General features: G+C 49.2%; 8 protein-coding genes across 8 annotated transcripts; 2 read left to right on the forward strand and 6 right to left on the reverse strand.

Annotated features, from left to right (window-relative positions):
• Nucleotides 1-122: 122 nt before the first annotated feature.
• Nucleotides 123-3193, reverse strand: BDV17DRAFT_118693 (WD repeat protein). The gene is made up of 2 exons (XM_073753979.1): nucleotides 3057-3193; nucleotides 123-3004 (listed from the first exon to the last, which is right to left on the reverse strand). The coding sequence occupies exon 2, from the start codon at nucleotides 2981-2983 to the stop codon at nucleotides 365-367; it is 2619 nt and encodes an 872-aa protein (XP_073614650.1). The 5' UTR covers nucleotides 2984-3004; nucleotides 3057-3193; the 3' UTR covers nucleotides 123-364.
• A 527-nt stretch (nucleotides 3194-3720) lies between these two features.
• On the reverse strand, nucleotides 3721-5476 carry pmp47 (putative peroxisomal membrane protein Pmp47). The gene is made up of 3 exons (XM_073753981.1): nucleotides 5090-5476; nucleotides 4301-5028; nucleotides 3721-4242 (listed from the first exon to the last, which is right to left on the reverse strand). The coding sequence occupies exons 1-3, from the start codon at nucleotides 5209-5211 to the stop codon at nucleotides 4130-4132; spliced, it is 963 nt and encodes a 320-aa protein (XP_073614651.1). The 5' UTR covers nucleotides 5212-5476; the 3' UTR covers nucleotides 3721-4129.
• A 952-nt stretch (nucleotides 5477-6428) lies between these two features.
• Nucleotides 6429-7513, reverse strand: BDV17DRAFT_282456 (Rab family GTPase YPT1; the record flags this gene model as incomplete). The annotated part of the gene is made up of 5 exons (XM_073760204.1): nucleotides 6429-6623; nucleotides 6707-6934; nucleotides 6990-7037; nucleotides 7135-7276; nucleotides 7500-7513. The coding sequence occupies 5 exons, from the start codon at nucleotides 7511-7513 to the stop codon at nucleotides 6429-6431; spliced, it is 627 nt and encodes a 208-aa protein (XP_073614652.1).
• Nucleotides 7514-8008: 495 nt separating this feature from the next.
• Nucleotides 8009-11769, reverse strand: BDV17DRAFT_118716 (M1 family metallopeptidase). Its single transcript, XM_073753980.1, has 12 exons — nucleotides 11386-11769; nucleotides 11147-11316; nucleotides 10637-11070; nucleotides 10366-10587; nucleotides 10198-10315; nucleotides 10024-10140; nucleotides 9941-9966; nucleotides 9674-9884; nucleotides 9534-9604; nucleotides 9036-9478; nucleotides 8761-8973; nucleotides 8009-8700 (listed from the first exon to the last, which is right to left on the reverse strand). The coding sequence occupies exons 1-12, from the start codon at nucleotides 11649-11651 to the stop codon at nucleotides 8106-8108; spliced, it is 2886 nt and encodes a 961-aa protein (XP_073614653.1). The 5' UTR covers nucleotides 11652-11769; the 3' UTR covers nucleotides 8009-8105.
• A 9-nt stretch (nucleotides 11770-11778) lies between these two features.
• BDV17DRAFT_118885 (TFIIH/NER complex subunit SSL1) lies at nucleotides 11779-13904 on the forward strand. Its single transcript, XM_073753982.1, has 4 exons — nucleotides 11779-12210; nucleotides 12299-12634; nucleotides 12700-13659; nucleotides 13792-13904. Exons 1-3 carry the CDS (start codon nucleotides 11984-11986, stop codon nucleotides 13502-13504), a joined length of 1368 nt encoding a protein of 455 aa, XP_073614654.1. The 5' UTR covers nucleotides 11779-11983; the 3' UTR covers nucleotides 13505-13659; nucleotides 13792-13904.
• A 66-nt stretch (nucleotides 13905-13970) lies between these two features.
• BDV17DRAFT_292308 (DUF5572 domain-containing protein) lies at nucleotides 13971-14670 on the forward strand (the record flags this gene model as incomplete). Its single annotated transcript, XM_073762339.1, has 2 exons — nucleotides 13971-14212; nucleotides 14259-14670. 2 exons carry the CDS (start codon nucleotides 13971-13973, stop codon nucleotides 14668-14670), a joined length of 654 nt encoding a protein of 217 aa, XP_073614655.1.
• Nucleotides 14671-14995: 325 nt separating this feature from the next.
• Nucleotides 14996-18617, reverse strand: BDV17DRAFT_118975 (armadillo-type protein). Its single transcript, XM_073753984.1, has 7 exons — nucleotides 18143-18617; nucleotides 17962-18072; nucleotides 16768-17904; nucleotides 16093-16719; nucleotides 15734-16013; nucleotides 15590-15680; nucleotides 14996-15538 (listed from the first exon to the last, which is right to left on the reverse strand). The coding sequence occupies exons 1-7, from the start codon at nucleotides 18257-18259 to the stop codon at nucleotides 15322-15324; spliced, it is 2580 nt and encodes an 859-aa protein (XP_073614656.1). The 5' UTR covers nucleotides 18260-18617; the 3' UTR covers nucleotides 14996-15321.
• Nucleotides 18618-22145, reverse strand: BDV17DRAFT_118898 (uncharacterized protein). The gene is made up of 6 exons (XM_073753983.1): nucleotides 21843-22145; nucleotides 21143-21789; nucleotides 20658-21093; nucleotides 20454-20579; nucleotides 20318-20401; nucleotides 18618-20250 (listed from the first exon to the last, which is right to left on the reverse strand). Exons 1-6 carry the CDS (start codon nucleotides 22030-22032, stop codon nucleotides 18977-18979), a joined length of 2757 nt encoding a protein of 918 aa, XP_073614657.1. The 5' UTR covers nucleotides 22033-22145; the 3' UTR covers nucleotides 18618-18976.
• Between the last annotated feature and the right edge of the window lie 77 nt (nucleotides 22146-22222).

Genomic DNA, 22222 nt, shown 5'->3' on the forward strand with positions numbered 1-22222 from the left:
TTGCCGCATCATGCATGGGACGATGTCATTGGTGGATCGGGGCTGGTGAACTGCTGCCCTGCATCTTGACTGTGGCTGTGTCTAAGCCACTGTCTAAGCCACTGTCAGTACATTTGACTGGCAAATAATAATATGGTTCCAGATGATTCGAATGCAGCAACATGCTAACTCCATAATATTATTTCTCCGTTCTACTGTTATTCATTTGTGACTGATAAATGACACCCCACTCTCTGTTGTATCCCGACTTCAAACAGAAAGTGGTCTGCTATACACTCATTAATTAAATCGTTCGCTATGTATGTACAGCAATCAAATCAAGAAGGACGCTGCCGATTGCAAATCAAGCAATTTCAGCAATCAATCATCCCACTTCGTCGGAGAAATTAGGGTCTATTGTGCGGCTCTCAGGCCACCAGAAGTCCTCTTCGAAATCTTCCAGTCCATCCTCAAATTCTGCATCAGAAACGCCCTTGGGGGATGCCACAAAGCTTACAGGGTCTGTTTCTGTATCTGAATTACCTGTAAGGTCGATGATGTCTATCTCAGAATTGATGATGACATCTCCACGCTTTGGTTGTCTTCGTTTTGGAGAACTTTCATCGCTGCATAGATCAACAACTTCATGAATTTCGTCTTTGGGTTCTGTTTTGACCCTGGGCTCGAGGTTTCGCCTTTTATTCACACCGCGCCTTTGATTTCGCATGACTGCAAGTGTGATGTGTTTCTCCAGAGTCATCACCTCTTCCTGTCGATCAGGACTGAAATCGCGAAATTTAGGTGATAATCCAATTAGTTGCCGTCTTTGATATTCGTTGGTGAGTGGAGTGGCTGCTAACTGCTCCGGCGGAACTCCGCTGGGTCGTGCCCAGGCAGCAAATGGACCCCTATAGCGAGGTCCCTGACCGGGTCCATAAAAAGGATGCCGCTCTATCTGCCCTGAAGATATCAAGTCTCGTGCTGCCCTGACCCCAGACTCTGGATCCTCCTCTTTAATAACATAGGGGCTCTCTCTGAACCGAAAGCTCCTTTCCGTGTCATCATCTGATAGAGAACTGGTAGATAGAAGATGCATGCCTCCAGAGACATCGCCAACCAGCAGATTGGATCGATCTGGCGAAAACGCTCCACACATGATTCCCTCCTTGAGACTAGCAACATCTTCGACAAGCGCATCTTCGGGTGCCCGAAGGATATTCCACCTTTTGATCACGCCATCTGAAGCACCCGTATAGAACTGGTCATAGGAGTAGCCCCATAGATGCATGTTCACCCCGGTATCCGCCAGCTCTCTAGAAATGGTCTCGTCCAGTTGGTTCACGGGCTCTCCATGCTTCAGCGTGTGTAGAATCTCAGCACTATTTCGCAGATCCCAAACATATATAGCGCCGTCTGTACAGCTGGCAGAGATATAACTGGTGTTAAAGGGGCAGAAAACTGTTTGATTCATGTCCAATGCTGGACACTCAAATTCCATTACACGAGACTTGAGTTTCAAAGGCTCATAGAGATTGACCACAGAGCGGATACCACGTGAAGCTTGCTGACCAGCAGTGCAAGCTGTGGCAAAAATCGGTAGACCAGGATGCCATGCCACATCGAAGACATTCTGTGAGTTTGGCGAGAAATGTTCAGATGTAACTGTCGACTCCTGGTAACGGAAGGCAGCAAGAAGCCCATGTTGAGCTACACCGTCTTCTTTCTCAGACATCCCTGCAAGTAGATATTCTTTGGTTGCCGGATTTGTTCCCCATGCTACCGATGTCGGCACCAACTCAGTATGTTTCCGTGACCTTGTGCGAGGTAATTCTAGCGCTGTGTACTGAGCGAGCCTTGTGTCCCAATATCCAATTGTACGTGTCCCAGTAGCTAGAAGGTTTTCGGCAAAATTCGAGCGTGCCATAACAATAACCTTGGAATCGTGCTTTAAGGTCTTGTAACAGGAAGCTTTCCCTTTCGAAGTGTCCCAGAGTTTCACAGTATGGTCATAGCTGGCAGTGTATAGGGTATTCTCGAACCATTGCACAGCAGTAACGCTCATAAACAGACGCGGATCGTTCACAACGCTCCTATCATTGGGACGCTGAATCCAGTGGTCTGGCAGCTCATGTAGTTGATTGCTAACCAGGTCTCCAAAAAGAAGGTTATTTTTCCGATTATAGGCCATCATATGCTCATCACACTGTGCGGTAGCGCCAGCTGCGAATCTTGACCCATCAGGTGACCATGCTAGAGAAACAATATCGTTAGATGCCCCTTTCCAGGCTTTGGTCAATTTCATATTACTGGTGGTCTTTGCAGATAATTGCGTATTTACACGCCCGCCCACTTCCCGTTGATGTAGTAGATTGCTGACAGATGCATTCCGCTGCTTTCGCTGCCTAGTATTCCCTGTGGCAGGTGCTGCTCGGTGTGCTGAAGGAAGTGTAGTGCTGTGTTGATGTTGGCGTCGTGGTAAGCCATTAGGGATGGGTCTGGCATGGACCACCTGCACTTCCTCATCACTTTCACTATCAAAGATGGAAAGCTTTTTATAGTAATTTATCGGCTCAGCTTTTGAGCGGCCAGAACGTCGTATCATCGAGGGCTGATCATGATTGTGCGTAGGAGACTGAGAAACCGGCCTTGTCTGGGGACTTGGGGGCTTGGCTCCGGTTACTGGCAACATAACTGTCTGTTGAGCCTTTATTCCACGGTCCAGAGACGCCGTTGGCGGGCCGGCCTGTTGAAGGAAATTGCTTTGTGGGCGTAACTGAACATTGCCTCTAGGTATTTTAACCCTAGGTTTTGCTGATGGTAATTTCGCCGTCGATCCACTGGACGAGCTTCGTCTATTAGGAGCTTGCTGAAGAGTATCTAGCGCCTCTTGAGAGGGGCCTCTCATGAACTTGGAAAGGAGATCCTCTGATTCTTTGATCATGGAGGGATCATCAGATCCAAGAAGCGCGGGGCTTGAGTACCGGGAAAAGTGATCTCTTCCCATTGAGGTGAATCAAGAGGCCGTCTATAAAAAATTGTTAGCATTTCAGTTTAGACTAGACTTATTTTATTCTCACCTAATCTGGGTCACTGTACGGGGCTTAAGTAAGTCTGGATATGCATAATGGCATGAGGAAATCTGTGTAGGGGTATGAGTATCCAGTTCATAAGGAGGGGAGGAGAGATGCGTGCCCTCTAGTGACACTTATGTGGCACCTGTTAAGTATGTAGCGCTAGAATAGATAGCATAGTAGAGGACCGGCGAAATCAAAGTGCTTTGCTCACTTGGAGGGTGCGACAATTATAAATAGCCTTATATCCAGATGATTTTGCGAAGATTAAGATTGAAAGTTATCATCCCCTGGCCGAAGGCTTAGGCAACACTGCCAGAAGGATCACAGTCAGTATACAAGTGAAGGAAGGTTGACCAGGTAACTCACAAATATGAAGTGTTACCAATCATAGACCATGAAAGCAAGCAGCTTGAACAGAAAGGTGTCCCAGCTTGAAGGAGATAAGGGGAACACAATGGTGTTATGTAGTTGAGGTATGAATTGAGGAAGAAGAAGAGGAGGCAGAATAATATCGGAGTTGCTTTTGGACGCGTGAACACGCGAATGATTTTTGTTGTAAGTAGTAGGCGGTGAGGCGTCGCTGACTGCAATATAAAAAAGTGCTGGAAAAATTATTATGGATGCAGCAGAAATCAGGTAATGGTGACTTGACAGTCAGATATTAGATTTTCATTTTACTAATTAATTTGGTATGCTGTCAATAAAGGAAACCATACAAATTTAACTAAATTTGCAGGAAGTCATTCTATTAATGAATGAAAATTTGACAAAATGTCTGCAGCATTGTCTTACCCCAGAGTCACACTCTGTGCCCTCTTGAACAAATGTGAGTGAGAGGACCATGCGTCCAAACCGAGGCTGTACTCTGTGGGTATCTAGAGAGCAAGTTCCAAGGTTGAGAGCGAGTCTAGACGCCAGGGGCTAATTGACGTGCCTCAGGCCTGTCAGTATGTCTGAAAACATGGGGAAGGGCGTTAACGGACCCAGTCAATAACTGCTCCGCAGTGGGGTTGAATTTCTGATCAGCTTCTTTGTTGTCTGGAATCTACTAGATACTAGTATGTATGTGACTTTCGTTATCTGGAAACGCCGCCCCTCCTGATAGATACCATTGAATCAAACAGAACGTCCTTGAACGCGAACAAGAAAGCGGCAGTGATTGCACTCTGGGTGACCTTGGGTCCAATTCCTGTAGACTGGTAAGCACAAGTGTCCCTAGTAACTTGAAGTAAATTCAAGAAACTTGCCCTTATATAGTCCAGTGTAGCCTTCCTCACTGATGATTCTCTTCAAGCTGCCATTTAGACTCTCTTTGGGTCCGTCTTTACTAGCGACGTGCATCCGGCTCTTCACTGTGATATACGGATATGTGATTGAGGTTGCCAAAATCTTACCGAGAGCCCCGAGGTAAAATGCATCCTTTGGTGTCATGCGCCGGCGTCGCTCAACTAGGTTTTTCAACTGCTCAAAGATAGTGTACTGCAAAATAGGATTGATCACCAGGACCAGGGCAGGCAAGACACCCGCAAAGAGTGCAGTTGGGCCCTCTTTCTTGAGTAAGTCCATAAGTGTGCCAAAAGTAGAAGCTCGCTGCTTCTTAGAGGCTCCGGGAAGCGACTGGTCGTCCTCAGCAGACTTGCGAGCGGTCACCCTGGTGTTGACGACCCAAATGGGATTGGTGAGTAGGACAGTTGCGCTCCCTGCGATAGCTCCCGCAATCATCGATTCGATTGTCGACAGCTTCTTTGAGCGACCCGCCTTCTCGGCGGCCTTTTCGAAGGCCGACCGAGTCCACTCATACCAGTAGTAGTACACAAAGTTTGTCACGCTGATTCCAAACAAAGCCGACTCAAGCCCAGAGTAAAGCCCGATGATCCCTTCTCTCTGAACGATACGGCGAATCGCATCAACTGTCGACGACTGCGCTCGCTTGGATTCGACTTGCGCTCGGGTTGAAAGAGTGATCAACGGATATCTAGGAGAATTGAGGTGAGCATGCGCTTGAAAGCCAGGAGAGGGGATGCTCATGCACGCACGTGAGAATCATGGACAGTATACCACCACCCGCACCAGCCAGAGCATGTGCTATATTGTCGCTCTGTTGGACCGCAGCAGCCGCGGCGACCTTTTTAGGGTCTTCAACCTTTGATAAAGACATACTGAAATTCAAGGGATGGCGTGTCGATACTTGGATGCAAGTGATGAAATATTGTCTCCGTGGAGTCTGAAGATGTAGGGAAGGGGAAAGAAAGCAAGAGGCAGAATTGAAGGAGGCAGGAAAGGAGGGATATATGAATTACAATCGGAATGGAACGAACGGATTCAGGGTGGTTCTCACGGAGTGAGGATGTTCGGATCGGCCTCGATTGGGAGGGTAATCCATTCCATGACGTTGCCGAATCCTAGACCTCGGCTGATGCAAAGTCGACCACTTCAACAGAGAACATCAAAATAACACTTCGTTATTCACCTTACTTCAATGCCAACCACCACACAGCCTCGGAATCTGTTCACGATGCTGTTGATTTCCTGGTTACCCAGATAGGCTGAGTTGTCGATATCAGGTTCCGCATCCTCATTCCTCTAGTACGAGCATTTAGCCGAGGCTGGGCTTTCGCTTGCATCGTAATTAGAACTTGTAGAGACTACCTTGCGATTCGATCCTCAGTTGACGGTGTCATTGTTCGTTTCATGGAATTGTCCTTTGGCGCCCCGAACGTGACTCCGTAGCATTGCTTGTACTCTTGCATGTGATCTTACCGGGAAGAGTGCATGTCATCTGACCGTACCATTCGTCGTTGCAAAAGGCATTCAACCCAGGAGAATCGAGTGTGATCAGACGGTGCATCAAGCCCCCACGACGCCTCAAATGAGAATGGATACAATGGTCTCTCATTTCAATCTAAAGTACCGGCTGTATCAAGAATACAACCTCTAATTCACCACTGAAAATCCACGAGTCATTCATGCGTTCCCTATTAATCGAGCCTGACAAGATACGCAACGAATCCAACCTAAGAAACACGAAGAAGATAGATATAAAAATGCCATAGTAGAGTCGCAAAAACAGGGCCCAAGCAAAAAGCGAGGAGAAATGAAGTGTCGGGGCAAAAAGCAAGCAGAGGCAGGGTGCTAATCCTTAAAAGTGATCCTGTATAGAGACAAAGTGTAGTAGGCCGGCTATGGCATGGCGGAGAATAGAAATACCCATCCATAGTCGTACCCAGCTTATTAGCACCGATCAACACCATTCGTTCGTACCATGCTAAAGAATCGGCTGAATTGCCCAACCTCGCAGGGCAACAGAGATCTTATCGATGAACTTCGTGCTCTGCGCCAGAGGGTGGGTCATATTGATTTTGGGTCATGATTCGTCTAACAGCAGCCACCACCGGAGCCAGATTGGACACCCTGTCCCTGGCCAACTTGCACGGTCGGCTTGTTGTTCACGGTGGCGGTGCCCATGCGCTCCTTGATCTGTCTAGCCATTGTTAAGAAAGCTTGTTCGACATTGGACGCGTTCTTGGCGGAAGTCTCCAGGAATGGGATCCCGAGGCTGTCAGCGAATTCCTAAAGATGCATATATTGATTAGACGAATTTCTGAACGATGGAGAGAACAACGACGATGTTAGGATGGAGCGTGGCCACCAACCTTTGCAACAGTGTATTCCACGACCTTCTTATCCTCCATATCGCTCTTGTTGCCCACGAGCAGCTTGTTGACACCTTCGGTCGCATAACGATCGATCTCCTGGAGCCACTGCTTCACGTTGTTGAAGGAATCCATGTCGGTCACATCGTAAACGACGCAGATGCCGTGAGCACCACGGTAGTAAGACGATGTGATGGTTCGGAAACGCTCTTGGCCTGCAGTATCCCACTAGACACTGTGTCAGCCATGTCCGTAAACCAGGGAATGTACCGGCTCCTCATACAATCTGAAGCTTCACTGTCTTGCCGTCGAGTTCGATGGTGCGGATTTTCTTAAGAGAACCGGTCAGCCTGTTGATGCTCAAACCCCGGAGTAGTCATCCGAGAATAGCTGGAACTTATTGGGAAGATAACAGCTGGAATACATACAAAATCCACGCCGATGGTGGAGATGTAGCTCTCTGTGTAGGTGTCATCGGCAAATCGAAGAAGCAAGCAAGACTTTCCAACACCGGAGTCTCCAATCAGGAGGAGCTTGAAAAGGTAGTCGTATCTACACAGGTGGTTAGAACTGCAATGGGAAAGTACTCGATCTTCGCGGGGTTCTATCGTGTGCTATAGGAGGTGAATACTCTGAAAATGAATGTGTTAGCCAAAAACAAAGTTTATCAGGGATGAGTGCGCATATAAGCTCAAATGAAACAAAACAAGGCACCATGTCGCCGCAATAGAGCAGCGGCGGAAGTTCAGGTGAACCACCGCCAGAATGCAGGCAGACAGTTAAAACGACTTACCACTCAGGGTTCATATTGGCTGATTTCCGACGAGGTGCTTCTGAAATGAAAGAGAAGGCGGCTATATGGGTGAGGGTATGTGCGGCGAGACAGAAAAGCGAGTTTCAGGTGGTGTAAACGTCGCTGAGAAGTTGTCAGCTAGGATGGACTTCGGCGGTGTTGAGTGCAGGAGAGCAAAGGAGCCCAGCGTGCAGGTAACCTGTGACCGTTTCACGTTCTGCCCCGGCCAGGCTACGCCCCAATCCGGCTTAGTGTTCCATTCAGAAATAGCACAAGGTCCCTTGATCGGCTTCCAGTGTCTCCAGCTAGGATCAGAAAATATTAATGATGTGAAACCTCAGGAACACGCCGTTGGTGGTATTCTCGTTAGATCAATTTATCCTAGCGACATATTCATTCACATGCAGTATTAATGTGATACACAGCGGGTCACGCAAGGGTCTAGATAAGCTCCCCGGCTTCGAGCCTGTACTTCAGGGCCAAGACGCGTCGAGGTCAACGGAAGCATCAGATTGGTTATGTAGTCAATCGAAAGGTAAGAATCGGTCGCTTCTCAATTAATTTGACATCCCGATGAATCAGATCTCGACACACAAGCTTTACCTCTCACGCATAGCAATGTTCTTGGAGCCATTTCAAGACCTGTTTTTCGTCCCTTTCTTTGTAGTTGGCGTTGGTCCGGATACTGTCTGCGACAATCACCAGTGCACGATCATAAGCACTTGTGTCCTTGCTTTCGAAGAAGGAAGCAATGTCAGCTCCGATGTCGTGATCCGCGAATTTCGAGAGGCCCATGCGGACAAACCGCTCGAAAACGACGTTGTTGGCAGAGAGGCGAGTTTCTACGGAAGTCCAGTTCTTTTTCAGATATGCCCACAGTAGATGCCGAACCTTGGAGTTAGAAGCCAAGGAGACTGCACCATTGTGCACATCCTGGATGGCGACCTTGTCCGAGAACACGAAATCCAAGTAATCATCAACCAATGCAGCATCCTTCGTGCGCCCAAGTGCTGCCAAACAGATCTCCTTACCATCGACGGAATCAGTCTGGAGGTATTCATCTTTCACGGCGTCGTACTCGGCACGAGTTCCTTCTGACACGGCAATGCTAAATATAGTAGAGCGAAGGTTTGTGTGGATAGAGGTTTTGTCTTTGGCGGTTGCCCAAAGATCAAAACGCTTCTTAGCCTCGGAGGTAATGCTGCGAAACACAAGCAACCATGGTCAGAAGTTGAAGCAAGGCGACTCGGGACGTACGCACCTTTCATTGCCAGAGAGACCAGACATTGCAATGAGAAGCTTGCGCAACTGAACAGTTAAGTAATCTTCGTCTGTCTTGAATTCCCATCCAATTTTAGCAACAGCAGCGGATGACAACCCCCTTGTAAATTTCCTCAGACCCTCAGCCACAGCCTCGTTATGTGAAAATACAGATCGTAGGCTTCCCACGGAAGACGAAATCTGAGACCAGACTCTAAGGTAATGTGTTAGTAAGAATATGTAACCCTGAGGCAGACAGAAGCAAAGATAACTAACAGATAGTTCTGCTCGTCCTTGAAGCCTTCCAAGAGAGACAGCAAGGCTGCGGTGGAACCTTCACCAGATACAGCAAGAGCAGCAGCGTCGCCAATTAGACCAATCTTATCCTCGGTACTCAGAGAGCCTAGAGACTGGCCGAGCTTCTCTAGTCTGTCGGGAGAATAGTTGGTTCTATAGAAACCCGACAGATCCTTGTTAATCTTATAAAAGGAGTCCTGCCCTATGCCTTGAATATTATCTGTTTTCGAGACAAGCGCACGAGGCTCCTGAGCCGCTAATTCTGGGCCTGATTTCAGTCCGAGCGGAATCCACCACGTTGTCTGATCTTCCTCGGGCTTAGCGTCGCCGGTGGAAAGGAATCGGTTTTGGCGAACTTCAAGTTGACCGGTTTGTTCTGCAACAGTGACCACCGGGAATCCAATCTTACGAATCCATGGATCCTTCAAGTTATTGTCAGAGAGCTAACTCAGAGATGTGGCATCTATGTTCACTTACCATGAAGCTGTTAACATCCTGGTTAGACGCTTGGCTAAGCGCTGACCAAAGATCATCGGTGGTAGCGTTGCCTGAGTATGGTAGCCGAACTTAGTAGCTACTCCAAGGGTAAGTTGGATTATGCTTGGATATAAACATACTGTATGCGTGACTCTTCAAATACTGGGCTACACCTCGAAGAAAAGTCTCTCGGCCCAGGTGGGTACTAAGCATGCGAATCACCGAGCTTCCTTTGAGGTAGCTGATATGATCGAAGATCTGATCAACCTCTAGGGCGTTTTTGACTGGTACTTGAATGGGATGAGATGCGCGCAACGAATCGAGCTGGAATGCTTGTTGAACACCTTCAGCCTGTGCAGCAGTCAACCTTCCTGTTAAGACGTAAATTTACCTCGAGAATTGCGTACCACGAACTGGGACCAGATGTTCCATTCTGTTATTCTATTAGACAAACCACTTGACATCCAGAGAAAGACCAGTAAACACTCACCTGGGTAAAAATGGTCGACAGCAAGCCACCCAACCCAAGTGGCAAAACCCTCATTCAGCCAAAGTTCATCCCACCAGTCCATAGTAACGAGGTTGCCGAACCACTGGTGTGCAAGTTCTAACATTTTATGTGTGAGCCTCATTTCAATATGTGTTGAAATAGTAGTAATCTCACCATGTGCGACGACGTAAGCAATGCGGTTCTTATAGCGGGTGTCTGATTTGCCCTCATCGAACAACACGGCAGTTGTGCGGTATGTTACCAAACCCCAATTTTCCATGGCTCCCATCGCCTGAAAGAAGTTATTAAGCAAGTCATCGACAGCGCAATAGAATTACTTACAAATTCATGCACTGCCAGAAGGTCCGCCTTCGGTAGAGGATACTCAATCTCGAAAACCTCCGAAAAGTAGTCAACAGTCCTGTGTGCACACTCAAGAGCAAAACGTGCCTGCTCTTTGAGGCCCTTTGTCGTATAAACACGGATGGGAATGCTTTTCCCTTGGTATTTACGCTTAGTCAGAGCTTCAACGTAGTCAAAGTCACCAACAGCCCAAGCCAAAAGCTAGGTACAAATCAGCCTATGTCAGTTGTAATAGGAAATGGGTACCAACGTATGTGCTCATCACGGGAGTTGTGTCGAAAGAAACGACCTTGAGCCCCGGCTTGCTGCCCTCCTTTTCAGATCTGATCGGCATGTTGCTGATAGCTGTTTGACCCTTGGGAACTTCAATCTCGAAGTCAAAAGTAGACTTGAGATTTGGCTCGTCGAAGCAAGGGAAGGCCCTGCGTGCATCGCAGGATTCGAACTGGGTGCTCAGCATGTAGTGAAAATCTCCCTCCTTCGGGGTGTCTGGGGTCGGCTCGACCGCAGGCTTGTATTTTGAGCGGTAGAACCCAGCCATGGCATTGTTCATTGTGCCGATGAACGAGATGGAGACAACAACTTCTGCCTGGGGGAGTTCCTCGGGAAACTTGAGCGTCACACGCTCCGACTTCTGATCGTAAGTGATCTCAGACGCCTTCGCCAGTTCCCGGCCTATTAGGCCTATAGAAAGAAACATGCTCGTCAGGGGAGTTCGCAGGGAAAGCATTGATGTCCAGCAAATGGAATGATTACATACCATCAGCTCCCAAGATCTCTGCGTGCTGTACTTCGATCTCCTTGGAATTGAGTACAACCTCCTTGGTGGCGCTCTGGACCTTTGACCTGATTTTGACAATACCTTTGTAGCCCCACGAGTCGCCGAGCTGCAGGTCAAAAAGTGATATGCCATAATGGATAGGCTTGACCCTGTTATTCTAATTAACCCCAGCTGCTTCCGCCGAATGGAAACACGGTTCACGCAATGATAGTACTCACGCGCTGGGAAGAATATCTCTGTCCTTTGAAGCCATCGCGCGAATTTCAGAGGAGCAATGCCTTTGAGTGGTAACGGGTAGCACAGGCCTAAGTCGACAGGCCAAAAGTGTGCGCGGTGACAGGTGGGAGCGGGAGGGAGGGGCAGCAAATGAGGGGGAGGGGTGGTAAAGAGAAGATACTAGCCGGAGGGGTCGATAAGCTCGAGACACTGGCAGGCAACGGAGTCCCGCGCGTGTGGTCGACGTGACGCTACGTCCCCCCCACATCTGGTCAGCGGTTATCGCCGGAGACGGGCAATTGGCTGCTCCGAAAGAGATCTCTCAAAGATAAAAAACACTAGAAAGAATGTAGCAAGGTCAAGCACTTGTCGAGCGTGCCATGAACCTGATCTAGTCTAGCTATATTAGTGCACTGTAAACTCAAAACCCCCAACGTTTTCCGGAGCAGCGCGCGGGCCGGAGCTCAGGCGGAGGGAGCTTGGACCTTCTTCGGCGCCGATCCGTACGATCGATCCTAACTGTCAGCAACTCACGCACCTTTCTGCGCAAACCTGACAGGACCAAAACCGAGTTTCACTCACCGACACACTCTTCACACAATGGCCGATTCTGATGAAGAGTATATTGAAGGTATCTCTGAGGATGAAGGCGACGACAATATTCTCCAGAGCTCGCGAGGCGCGGCCGGCCCGGCTTCCAAGCGGAGGAAACAGAAAGGCGGTGCGGAATTCGAGCTTTCGCGAACGTGGGAGACCTTAGTTGAAGGAGCAGATGGCACGATCAGCTCGACGGTCGAAGGGCTTTTAGAGGCTAGTAAGAGGAAGAGGTAAGCCTGTCGAACGATTCCGAACTAGATATACTGGTGAGAGCAGTGACCGTGAAGATTTTGTGCTGATTCAAATTACTGTTCAAAGGCTCCTAAAAGATACGACACCTCTGCAGCGTGGCATTATACGCCATGTCATCCTCATTCTGGATTTATCACAATCAATGATGGAGAAGGACCTACGACCGACGCGATATCTGTTGACGCTACGATATGCACAAGAGTTTGTGAGGGAATTCTTTGAGCAGAACCCAATATCTCAGATTGGTGTCCTTGGCTTGAGAGACGGCCTTGCACTTCGAATCAGTGACATGAGCGGAAATCCTACCGAGCATATTAGCGCAATACAGGACTTGAGAAGTCAGGATCCCAAGGGCCTTCCTAGTTTGCAAAATGGGCTTGAGATGGCTCGAGGCGCACTTTTGTAGGTTCATTCTAGAGTCGGAAATTTTGTTTTTACCATTCGCTTCATACTGACCTTCTTCCCAGCCATACCCCCAGCCACGGAACCCGAGAAATACTCATAATATTCGGCTCTCTGCTTTCCTCCGACCCCGGTGACATCCATCAAACAATATCTACTCTGATCGATGACAAGATTCGCGTTGGAATTATTGGTCTTGCTGCCCAGGTCGCAATTTGCCGTGAACTCTGCTCAAAGACCAACGGTGGCGATGATGCCTACTACGGCATAGCCCTCAATGAGCAGCATTTCCGAGAGTTAGTGATGGACGTGACAACCCCGCCAGCCACATATTCTCATAAACAGTCTACGAGCTCCCTCCTCATGATGGGCTTTCCATCTCGTACCATTGAACCTTTTCCTTCACTCTGCGCCTGTCACTCTAATCCCACCTCTGGTGGATATCTTTGCTCGCGATGCAACAGCAAGGTTTGCGGCCTCCCTGCCGAGTGTCCATCCTGTGGTCTTACCTTGATCCTGTCTACCCATCTGGCTCGGTCTTATCACCATCTCTTCCCCCTGATGAACTGGGTCGAAGTTCCTTGGCAGCGTGCGGCCCGCAGTACGACTTGTTTCGCCTGTGGCATATCATTGCCTGCTGTTCCTTCAAGAGAACAATGGCAAGCCACTCAGAACCTCGCCAAGGGGATGAGCGTAAGCAGTCGGTATGAATGTACAGTGTGCACAAATCATTTCTGTATTGACTGTGATCTCTTTGCTCACGAAGTGGTTCACAACTGTCCTGGCTGTCAGAGCAGGGTTGCATCCGAACCTCAGGCTGGTGTATCTAGAGATCAAGATGGACTAGATCAAATGGACACCTCGAGATAGACATGATGCCTTGTTACTAGTGGCAGCAATGCCGTTGCATGGGTCGGGACTTCGGAACGTACAAGCCACCGGCTGCTTGACAGAGTCATTCCCCGACAAGGCTCCAATACCAAACGGCATGGTCCGAAAATACTCACCCAATTATGAGCTCCCAAGTAAGCATAACCGCACCCGTCAGCCATGTCCCCAATTTGGAGGCCAACAGTCTATGTTGACGACATTTCCATCCGACCAATCAGACCTCAAAGCTGCTATGGAGAGGAACCTCGGCTAATCTAAACTTCCAGTAGTAGCGTTCCCGCGCAAACTCCAACTCTTACCTACTACTAGCAACCTTCAGCAACCCAGATATCAACCAGACGAAGGTGATTTCAGGGCCAGTTGTTTGACCGTAAAAACTTCTCCCTTTCCCTCCAAAACGAGGTCAAGAGAATCGCGATCATTCGCACAGACGAATACCACCGACATGGAGCCGGAGACGTCTCCCCCGCCTCCCCGCGGAGGTACCATGACCGCGCCGACATCAGAAAGCCAACAGTCACAGGCAGATCTCTTTGAGCAAATAACGGCGTACTCATTCACATCGGATCCCGAATTTGCTACGGGTCTAGCAATCATTCTCGGCCATCCGGAAACTCCCGCATCGGAAGAGGAGATCACCCGCAGTGATGATTTGGTCCTCCAAGCGAAGTGCTATTACTATAGTAGGTATGCGTTCCCAGGGATCTATTAATGGTTCTACTATTGCTCTCAGCCCCGCGCCAGACAAAAAGGCCGTTCTATATACTGTCATGGTTTTTATTGATCAGATTTCGCCCGCCACTAGGAAAGAGAAATTAACGCCGCCGCTGGATGTCGCAGGTTATAAAGCTTGGCTTGAAGCCAGACCTACGCATAGCACTTCCTTCGTTGGGTCACGTGAGTATGGCTCAATAGCAACAAGCTCGTCTTTATGTGGGAACCGGGACCAGGAATTATCTACATCGCCACCTGAGCCAACATATCCCACTTCGTTCGCGCACATAGTCGAGCTTATCACGACGGGCCAACCCGTTCCAGGAATTCAAGAGATACCGGATACCCTTCTAACGGGCCAGGGTGCTGAAAGTGCGAAACCTAGGAGATTAAAGCCCTGGGAGAGGCAAGAAACTGCACAAACTTCCTGATTGACGATGTGCTTAGTTGAGATGTGCTTGCGGTCGGTCCAGCAACTCGACCCCCTGGTTATGTGGAAGACTCAGCCCGCTTATCTTCAAAACATGGACTGAACTTGCTTTATATAAAGTGTTGGTACTACATTATGTCAAGAATATCATTAGACTTGCGGACGAACAACAAAATATGCCTAATCGAACAAGTATCGGGTGTATGGATACAAAGAATTGGCCATTAGAAATATGCAATAATCAAACAAGCGACCTTGCCTCTTAAAGCCGCTGCTCAAACATTCCACTGCTGTAAACCTTCCGTACGCCCGTCACTGTACACCATAAGATGCAGATCATCTCCATAAGGAAATAGCACTTTCTCATCAAGCTCTCAGACAGGAACATGAAACGCGCGGACACTGGAAGAGATGAACAGTAAAGAGCCTAAGAGTTCAACGAGATGAGTATAAGAGATGAGCACGAGGCATGGAGTGTCAAGCTTTTCAGCGTCGTCCAACCATGTATATATGGGAAGCTCGAAGTCTGACTCGCAGGGCATTCATGCACACAAATCATATCTAAGATCGAATCTATGTCTTCGGTCGATCGAACAGTTTCCGTACTATCGAGATGTTTCAGGTATCTTGCGACATTCCGGCTGCCATGTTTCTAGCGAAACGGAGGGTAGTTAGGATTCCACTGGCTTCCGCGGCTGAAGCGCCCTCCATGTTGGCTCGATGCCTGGAATCGATCATCGTTAAAGTTGTTGAATCTGCCAATTTGTACGCCTGTTCCAGGGCCTGGGCGAGTGGTGTGAGACAGATTGCAGCAAAGCATTGCCACACGAGAACCAAATTTCGATCCACGAAGAGAAACCATGTGCTTCCTATGATGGACGGTCAAAATGGCAACATATGGTGCGATTTCTGAACCTTACCGAATGTGAGTTGCGACCAGCTCCCGTTGATGAGGCGCAGCATTCATAAGAATCCATTGGATGAGGTAGTTTCCGTATTGATCCCCGGCAACTCCTGTGCTTTAGAATTGTATCCAGACAAAGGTAAAGACAGGGTGCACTTACTGTCTATCAGGGGCATCCTGGGTCGATCCGTACGACCTGTACACACTCGAGACAAGTAACGGTCTAAAAATTCCGAGCCGCCGATTTTCAGGCATTTCTCCACGATTTTGGAGGCGAATTGATCCATGCTGTAATCCACGGCCCAAAGGAGGATATGTTCAACGGCGCGACTTTTATCGTGAGGAGCACCATGCTCACAAATGTGTTGAATACACCAGTTTCCGAACTGTCCGTGAGCAAGGACGTCAATCTTTGCCAGAACTTCTTCAATGGCAGGTCGCTAGAGACAGCGGTTAGCAATGTACAGCTCATCTAAGCTGGTGGGGTGGGCGCCAGGGTTGGCAGGTGGTCAACTTTACCTTCTCATCTTCAACGCAGTTCTCGAAAATATTCTGAACTACTAAACTTCCAGTCTCCCCCAGCGCAACTTCGTGCCACATCCCACGCAAGGCTTCATTGACTTTTGCCATAATCTGTGGAGGCTCACCACTCCAGCGCAGTTCAAAGAGCTTCTGCCAGACATGGCACGCATACCGATGAATGACGGTTTCCGGAATTCTGCGTAGAAGCTCGTGGACCATGACTGCCTTGTGTTCTTCGAGCACACAGTCGAATGCTTTTTGGACTACATGGCAGCCGAAAGGGTCCATACTGAGGCTAAGAGTGTTACCCTTGATAGCATTCGCAATTGCAACGATCTGCTCAGGGGTCCCATGTTCAAAGCAGCGCTGGACAAGGAAGTTTCCGAACCGATTGACCATAAGGGAGTACGCTTGTTGTATGATGGCTTCGATGATGTCAAATTTCTGCTCCGTTGTCCCAACTTTAAGTTTTTGCTGCAAAAAGATAGAGGCCTGTTGGTCGTTGTTGCAAACAATTTTGTCCACTATGTATTTCCAGTCGCAAGATACGTTCTTGTCGAGTAGCCGTCGATAATTGAGTGGCTCAAGAGGGGAAATGTACGTCTGGATCGAACTTCCACCAACCTGAAATTGTCAACCATAATAAGGAAAATGAATCAAGCATCAACTCACAGACGAAGTTGCCCAAGGAACCGAGTTGCCACTGGGTGTTGAGAACTCAGTGGCTGTTGGGGACAGTGGAGGCGCGACCGCACGCTGATGATAAGGCGGTAATGGATATAATCCGACCTGCTGATAAGTGCTGTTTGGCTTGCTCGGGGGTGATCGAGAGCCCTGACTGTCGGCTGAGCTTGGGGCAAATGTGCCCCAGGGCGAGCCTGCTCCAGGAAAACATGACCCGATGCGGCTCGGTTGAGCGGAGGGATGACGTGGTGCAAAACCTGAGCTTTGCACATACCTGCCTTGGTCCTCCGAGAAGGGACCATCAAAACTGCAAGGGGCCGCGGGAGGACCTGAGAGCACTCGATGGGGCTGGAAAGAACTAGTCCCTGCAGCAGTGGGAGTTGTGGTCGAGGATCCCCAAAACCTGCCCGACTCTTGACCAAAAGAAGTGCCGGGAACGGGAAGGCTATCGCCGTAGGCCTTATCTGGATTAACTCCCATACCGTAGACCTGCTGCGCAGGGGCACCCCAGAAGCCCCTGGTCCTATTGTAGGCGCCAGCTGAAAGTGCATCAGATATATCAGACTGCGAATCCTCCTGCAAGTTCCAACCGTCCTGAAGTAATTGGGGTGTCGGCACGGACGCATTGAAAGCACTCTGTAGGTTGCTGATCGTTTGTTCACTTATGTCGCGTCCGCTGAAATCAGCTTCTGAAGGGGGTCCGAGGGCTTGGTCCAAAGTGTGTTTGATAACACGGGTCTGTGCGAGTTCCTCCTCCTGTAGGGCAATTCTAGAATTGGCAGCCCGAAGTTCCTGTTTCAGGCGGAGCAGTTCAGAAGCCTCTGGGTCGAAGGCGTCTAGACTCGTAACATCTTTGGGGTTGACAGTCTGGGTTGCATCCGCACGAGGCGGGAAGCTGGAAGATTTGTCGAGTTCCCCAAAACTCCCCGGACCAACTTTGTTCTTTGCCAGAAGACCCTTCTGTTGATCGGGGAGAAGTGACTGCTCGGATAGCTTCGAAAATATCTCATGGTTCAGGGTCTGCTTGTCCTCTGATATCTGGGGTTTCGGTGAGAGTTTCGCCAGAAGCCTCTCCATCTCGGAGCTTCCAGTCAGGGTAACAGCATTGTTTGAATGCTCTAACTTCTGCTTCTAGGATTGTGAGACCCTAAGATTTATGGGTTGCTAGGAGGAAAACCTGACCTTATTAGAGGCACTCTCATTCTTTTGCCCAAGGGACGACTGGAGGTTCCCTAGCTTAGAGGTCGCGAGCGGATCAGGGGAGCCGATGCATGTGCTGGAATGCTTGTGACCCTTGTAGACATTATCATTCGAGTAAGCTGGGTGGACATTTGAACCTTGGCTAATCCGAGCTGTGACTTACTGATGCTTCGCGACCAACGGATAACGTATGGATTTCAACACTTCCACTATTGGAAGACGGGGCTTCATCAGGGTTTCTGCGGCTGGTGTCCGGTGAAGCGGTCGAGAGCAAAGACATGCCGAGTCGATAAAGCAGAGCGGACTGCCTTCAATGGATCGGTGTTCGGGAAAGTGAAACGAAGAAGACAAGATCAGGCTGTGAAAAGACAAGCACGCTGCACGAGATCCAAATGCTCTTACATACAATGGCAACTTGAAGGAGATGATTCAAAGATAACAGAGAAAGCAAAAGGGCTGCTTCCTACCGTTTTCCTCGCCCGGTGCACAGCAGGAAATTAGTAAATGGCAGTATCTAGAAAGAGATTAGAAGGAGTGAGAGAAACACAGATTGGAGAAAGATAGAGCAGCAGACTAGATTCAAGAAGCAAGTACTGGTAGACAATTGGGAAGCAACGACAGAAGCAGTGGAAAAGAGGGAAGGATAGAGAGGTTGCCGGGTGAGAAGAAAACAGCGTAGAGGGGCTTGGTGGAAGAAAAAGGAAGGGACCTTGACCTCAACCCGAGTGACCAACTACCCCGTGAGGGGGCTACTTAGTCTCCTTGCGTGGATCACTGACATGAAATCCTCATTCTACCCAACAGATCTTGAACACTTGTTTGCCATGAGCCAGTTAGGCATTGGTGCTGTTGGTATCGTCTGAACCTGTAGTCGACGGTATTCCATATTTTTGCGTGGTTGTAAGAGCATACAGTCGGGGATCTCTCCCTAGTATTATGCCCCTACTTGGTTCAGAACCTGTTGTGCCTATGATCTGCCACGAACTCAGAATAAGATTTATACACCCCTAGCAAGATAGGAACCCGCTGAGATTTGCCAGAACTTGTCAAAATGTCCAGCAGCATAAAGCCCCGCGTGGCCCTTCCAGCGACAACTGTTTCCAAGAATCATGAACTCAGGCTGTCCGGCTCCAGTAAGTGTTGGCACGAGGCGTGCAGCTTGCTCGAGGCCATCCATATCCACGCCCCATACTACCAGCTCCAGGCGCTCGTCCCCTAGAGGACGGAGAAACAAAGCGCCCATAGCCGGCTCATGATCGAAGATGTGTTCACGGCAACGCGTACCCACATCAAATCCCAACTCTCCGTAAAGGTCGCCCGGAGCTAGAAAGCATTCTTTGTATATCATAATACTATCATCAGTAACACGAATGGGATAGGATGGTGATGCCGCTTTGGGCAAGCCGTCGCCCAGTGAGAGCGTGATGACATTTCCAGAGGAAGTCTCGTTCGACAGACCGCATCGACCCAGAATGTAGGAATCAGCAGAGAAATACTGGAAAAGATTGCGGCCTATTTGGAGGGCTAACCTCTCAATACCATCCGAACATGGGTTTATTGTGAACACCCCGTGGGTACGCAAGATAGCATCCATTGCACCCACTTGACGACCATACCTCTGGGATACGGACTGCCATTGAGTCTGCCTCGAACTAGTCCATCTTCCGTCGGTATTTCTGATATACCAAGTGGATTCACACTGGGATGGGTCGACATGAAAACTGTCATCCGTATCATCAAGCATCAGGACACTGAAGCCCTCGAGTCTGCATGTTTTGGATAAGAGGTGGAACCGATTAATATTTTTTGTTTGGACGTGCCAAATCCCTTGCTGTGCATCAGTTCTGACATGTAGGCGGCCGAAAAAATCAGGAGACTGTAGCTGGTCTACGTATATTCCTCCTTTGGACGCCATGTCTCCAGAAGACGGAACATACATTTCGAAGTTTGATGGAGTTCGGTTTTTCATCGAGCGTACGGAGTTTTCATAGAAGTCGAGCAGCGGCGCCGTTGTCATCACACCATCGAACCAGTGACCTTTGCCAGGAAGCTCGACATAGTCAGACGACCAGCCGGTTTCCCCGAGCAGTGCATGCATAAGGCGTGAATGATATGCGGGGACATTTGCATCATCTGAGCCGTGTTGCTGCAGTATCGGAATGCCGGCAACATTCGCCAGTAGCAGCTCATGTTTGAAGCTGGCTCGCGACTCATGTAGGATAGAAGAAATTAAAGGCTCAGAATCTCGCCACATGTTGTATGGGACGTAATCTGCAACGCCAGGGACCGCAACATGAATTTCCGAAGACCAGATAATCAAAGGCCATTGGTGGCTTACTTTCAATTGATGTATACCCGGATACAGGGGCAGCCGCGATAACAGTATCAGGATAATGGGTGGTGAGGAACCAGACACCTTGGCCTACCACGTCAATGAGCGGATGAAAGTCATGTGTACTAGCTCTGGCTCTTACCTCCATTCGAGTGCCCTACAACCACCCACTCATCGGCAAGAATTCCCGGGCCGCTCCAACCAACGGCTCCGATCCATTCACGCATTGCGCCGACAGCCGCTCGTATATCGGCAACGCCCCAAGTGTCTATAAAACGGGATCAGTAGTTGCGAGCCGATAATGTCTCGAGATGATGAAAACGGCAATCGGAGTACGGGGGCTTACGCCAATCATCACCGCTCCAGGAAGTGACACCGCTTGGGAACAGCATCCACGCACAGATGCCATACGCAGCATCTAGCATTCCGCGTACCTGCTCGCTATCAGCTTCAAGACCTGCCCCATGGAGGCCTATAATGATAGGCAAGGGGCGTGTCGAATGATTGGCGACACATGGAGAATCCAAAGAAGGCGGGCGTAGTATTGAAAAAGAAACAACACCGGCTGGATGAAGATATGTTAATCTTTGAGGCAGTGTCAGGGATCTCTCTATGAGCTCGAGGTGAAAGGACTGCGTCCTTATTGTCTCATCCTGCGAAATGCGATAATGGATTTTGACTTTAGACCCAGTATGGGCCAGGCTATCAGCTGTTATTCGAAAGGCTAGTGGCCGTGTTTGATACGGCGCCAGATGCAATGGTGCCTCCATGACCATCCGAAACTAACAGATACTGTCACTTATGCATTCATCAGGGGTGGGGGTGACTGACACAAACGTTAGAACAGTTGAGGGAAATGATGTCTATCCATTCGGCCCCGTTGTTCTGTATGTTAATCGACGACCAAGTGCTCCCAAGTTTCCAATCCGTAGATTCAGGTACCAAGAGGCTTTGCTCATCGACGGTCAACAAGTCATAGCGTATTTCCGCCTCGAGCACCACTTTGACCGTGGGGTCGCCTTGGCCACCCAGGGCCCGAACATCACGGACAAGCCGCAATTCGACAACATGCCCACCAGGAGTGAGATTCAAGATCAAAGGTGCCCTACGATAGCTGTAGAAGTCACCACCAAAGTGCCGTCGGCCATCGACGACTATTTCCAAGATACCGTCTGTGTATATTGCAACTGATTGGTATCTTGAGTCAGGTAGATGCAAATGCCCGCGCGCCCAAGCTTGGTATTGCAGCGCAGACCACCCATAGATAGACTGGAGGAATGTCCAATCTATTTGCGGGAATGCTAGCACCAGCTCGGCCCTGCTCTGCTTCGGATGGGCGTTCGTGGTATTGCTCGCAATAACACCCCATCGCACGATTCCTCCAGTCGCAAGGGGACTGGGGATTTCCACGTTCTGATCAAAAGACAGATTTGTGAATCCGCCCCGAAGCTCGAGAGGATCCGCTCCCCAAACGGCTTCTATATCAGAATCAATGCATTATTTCACTGAGTTTGATGGGAAGCAAACCGACCTCTGGTTCCACATGGGAAAGGGCCGAGCACCTGCCACTTTTCTGAGAGCGAAACATCAGAGCTCTCCTTGTCGAGGACAGGAGGCGCTGCCTGGAATCGCGAGCTAAGCGACCTTATGCCGAATAACGTGCCGTAGAAGAATACTACGAGGATAGGTATCTTTCTGAGGAATACAAGTAAGAAGTGCATCGTTCACAATGTATCACCTGTAGATGTGAGGCGCAATGGTTATGAGTTCGTTTCTCGTCAAGAGTCCAGACCTGGCCTCATTATTGTCATACCTAGGCAGGGTTAAGAGCGTCCCAGCACGGCCCCAGTAACCCGACCTACCCAAGAGTGCTTTGTAGAGTTCGGAAATAAAATCAATTCTATCATGGCA

Source organism: Aspergillus undulatus (genome assembly GCF_047715775.1).
Source record: "Aspergillus undulatus strain CBS 261.88 unplaced genomic scaffold BDV17scaffold_31, whole genome shotgun sequence".
In the NCBI taxonomy this organism is placed as follows: Eukaryota; Fungi; Ascomycota; class Eurotiomycetes; order Eurotiales; family Aspergillaceae; genus Aspergillus; species Aspergillus undulatus.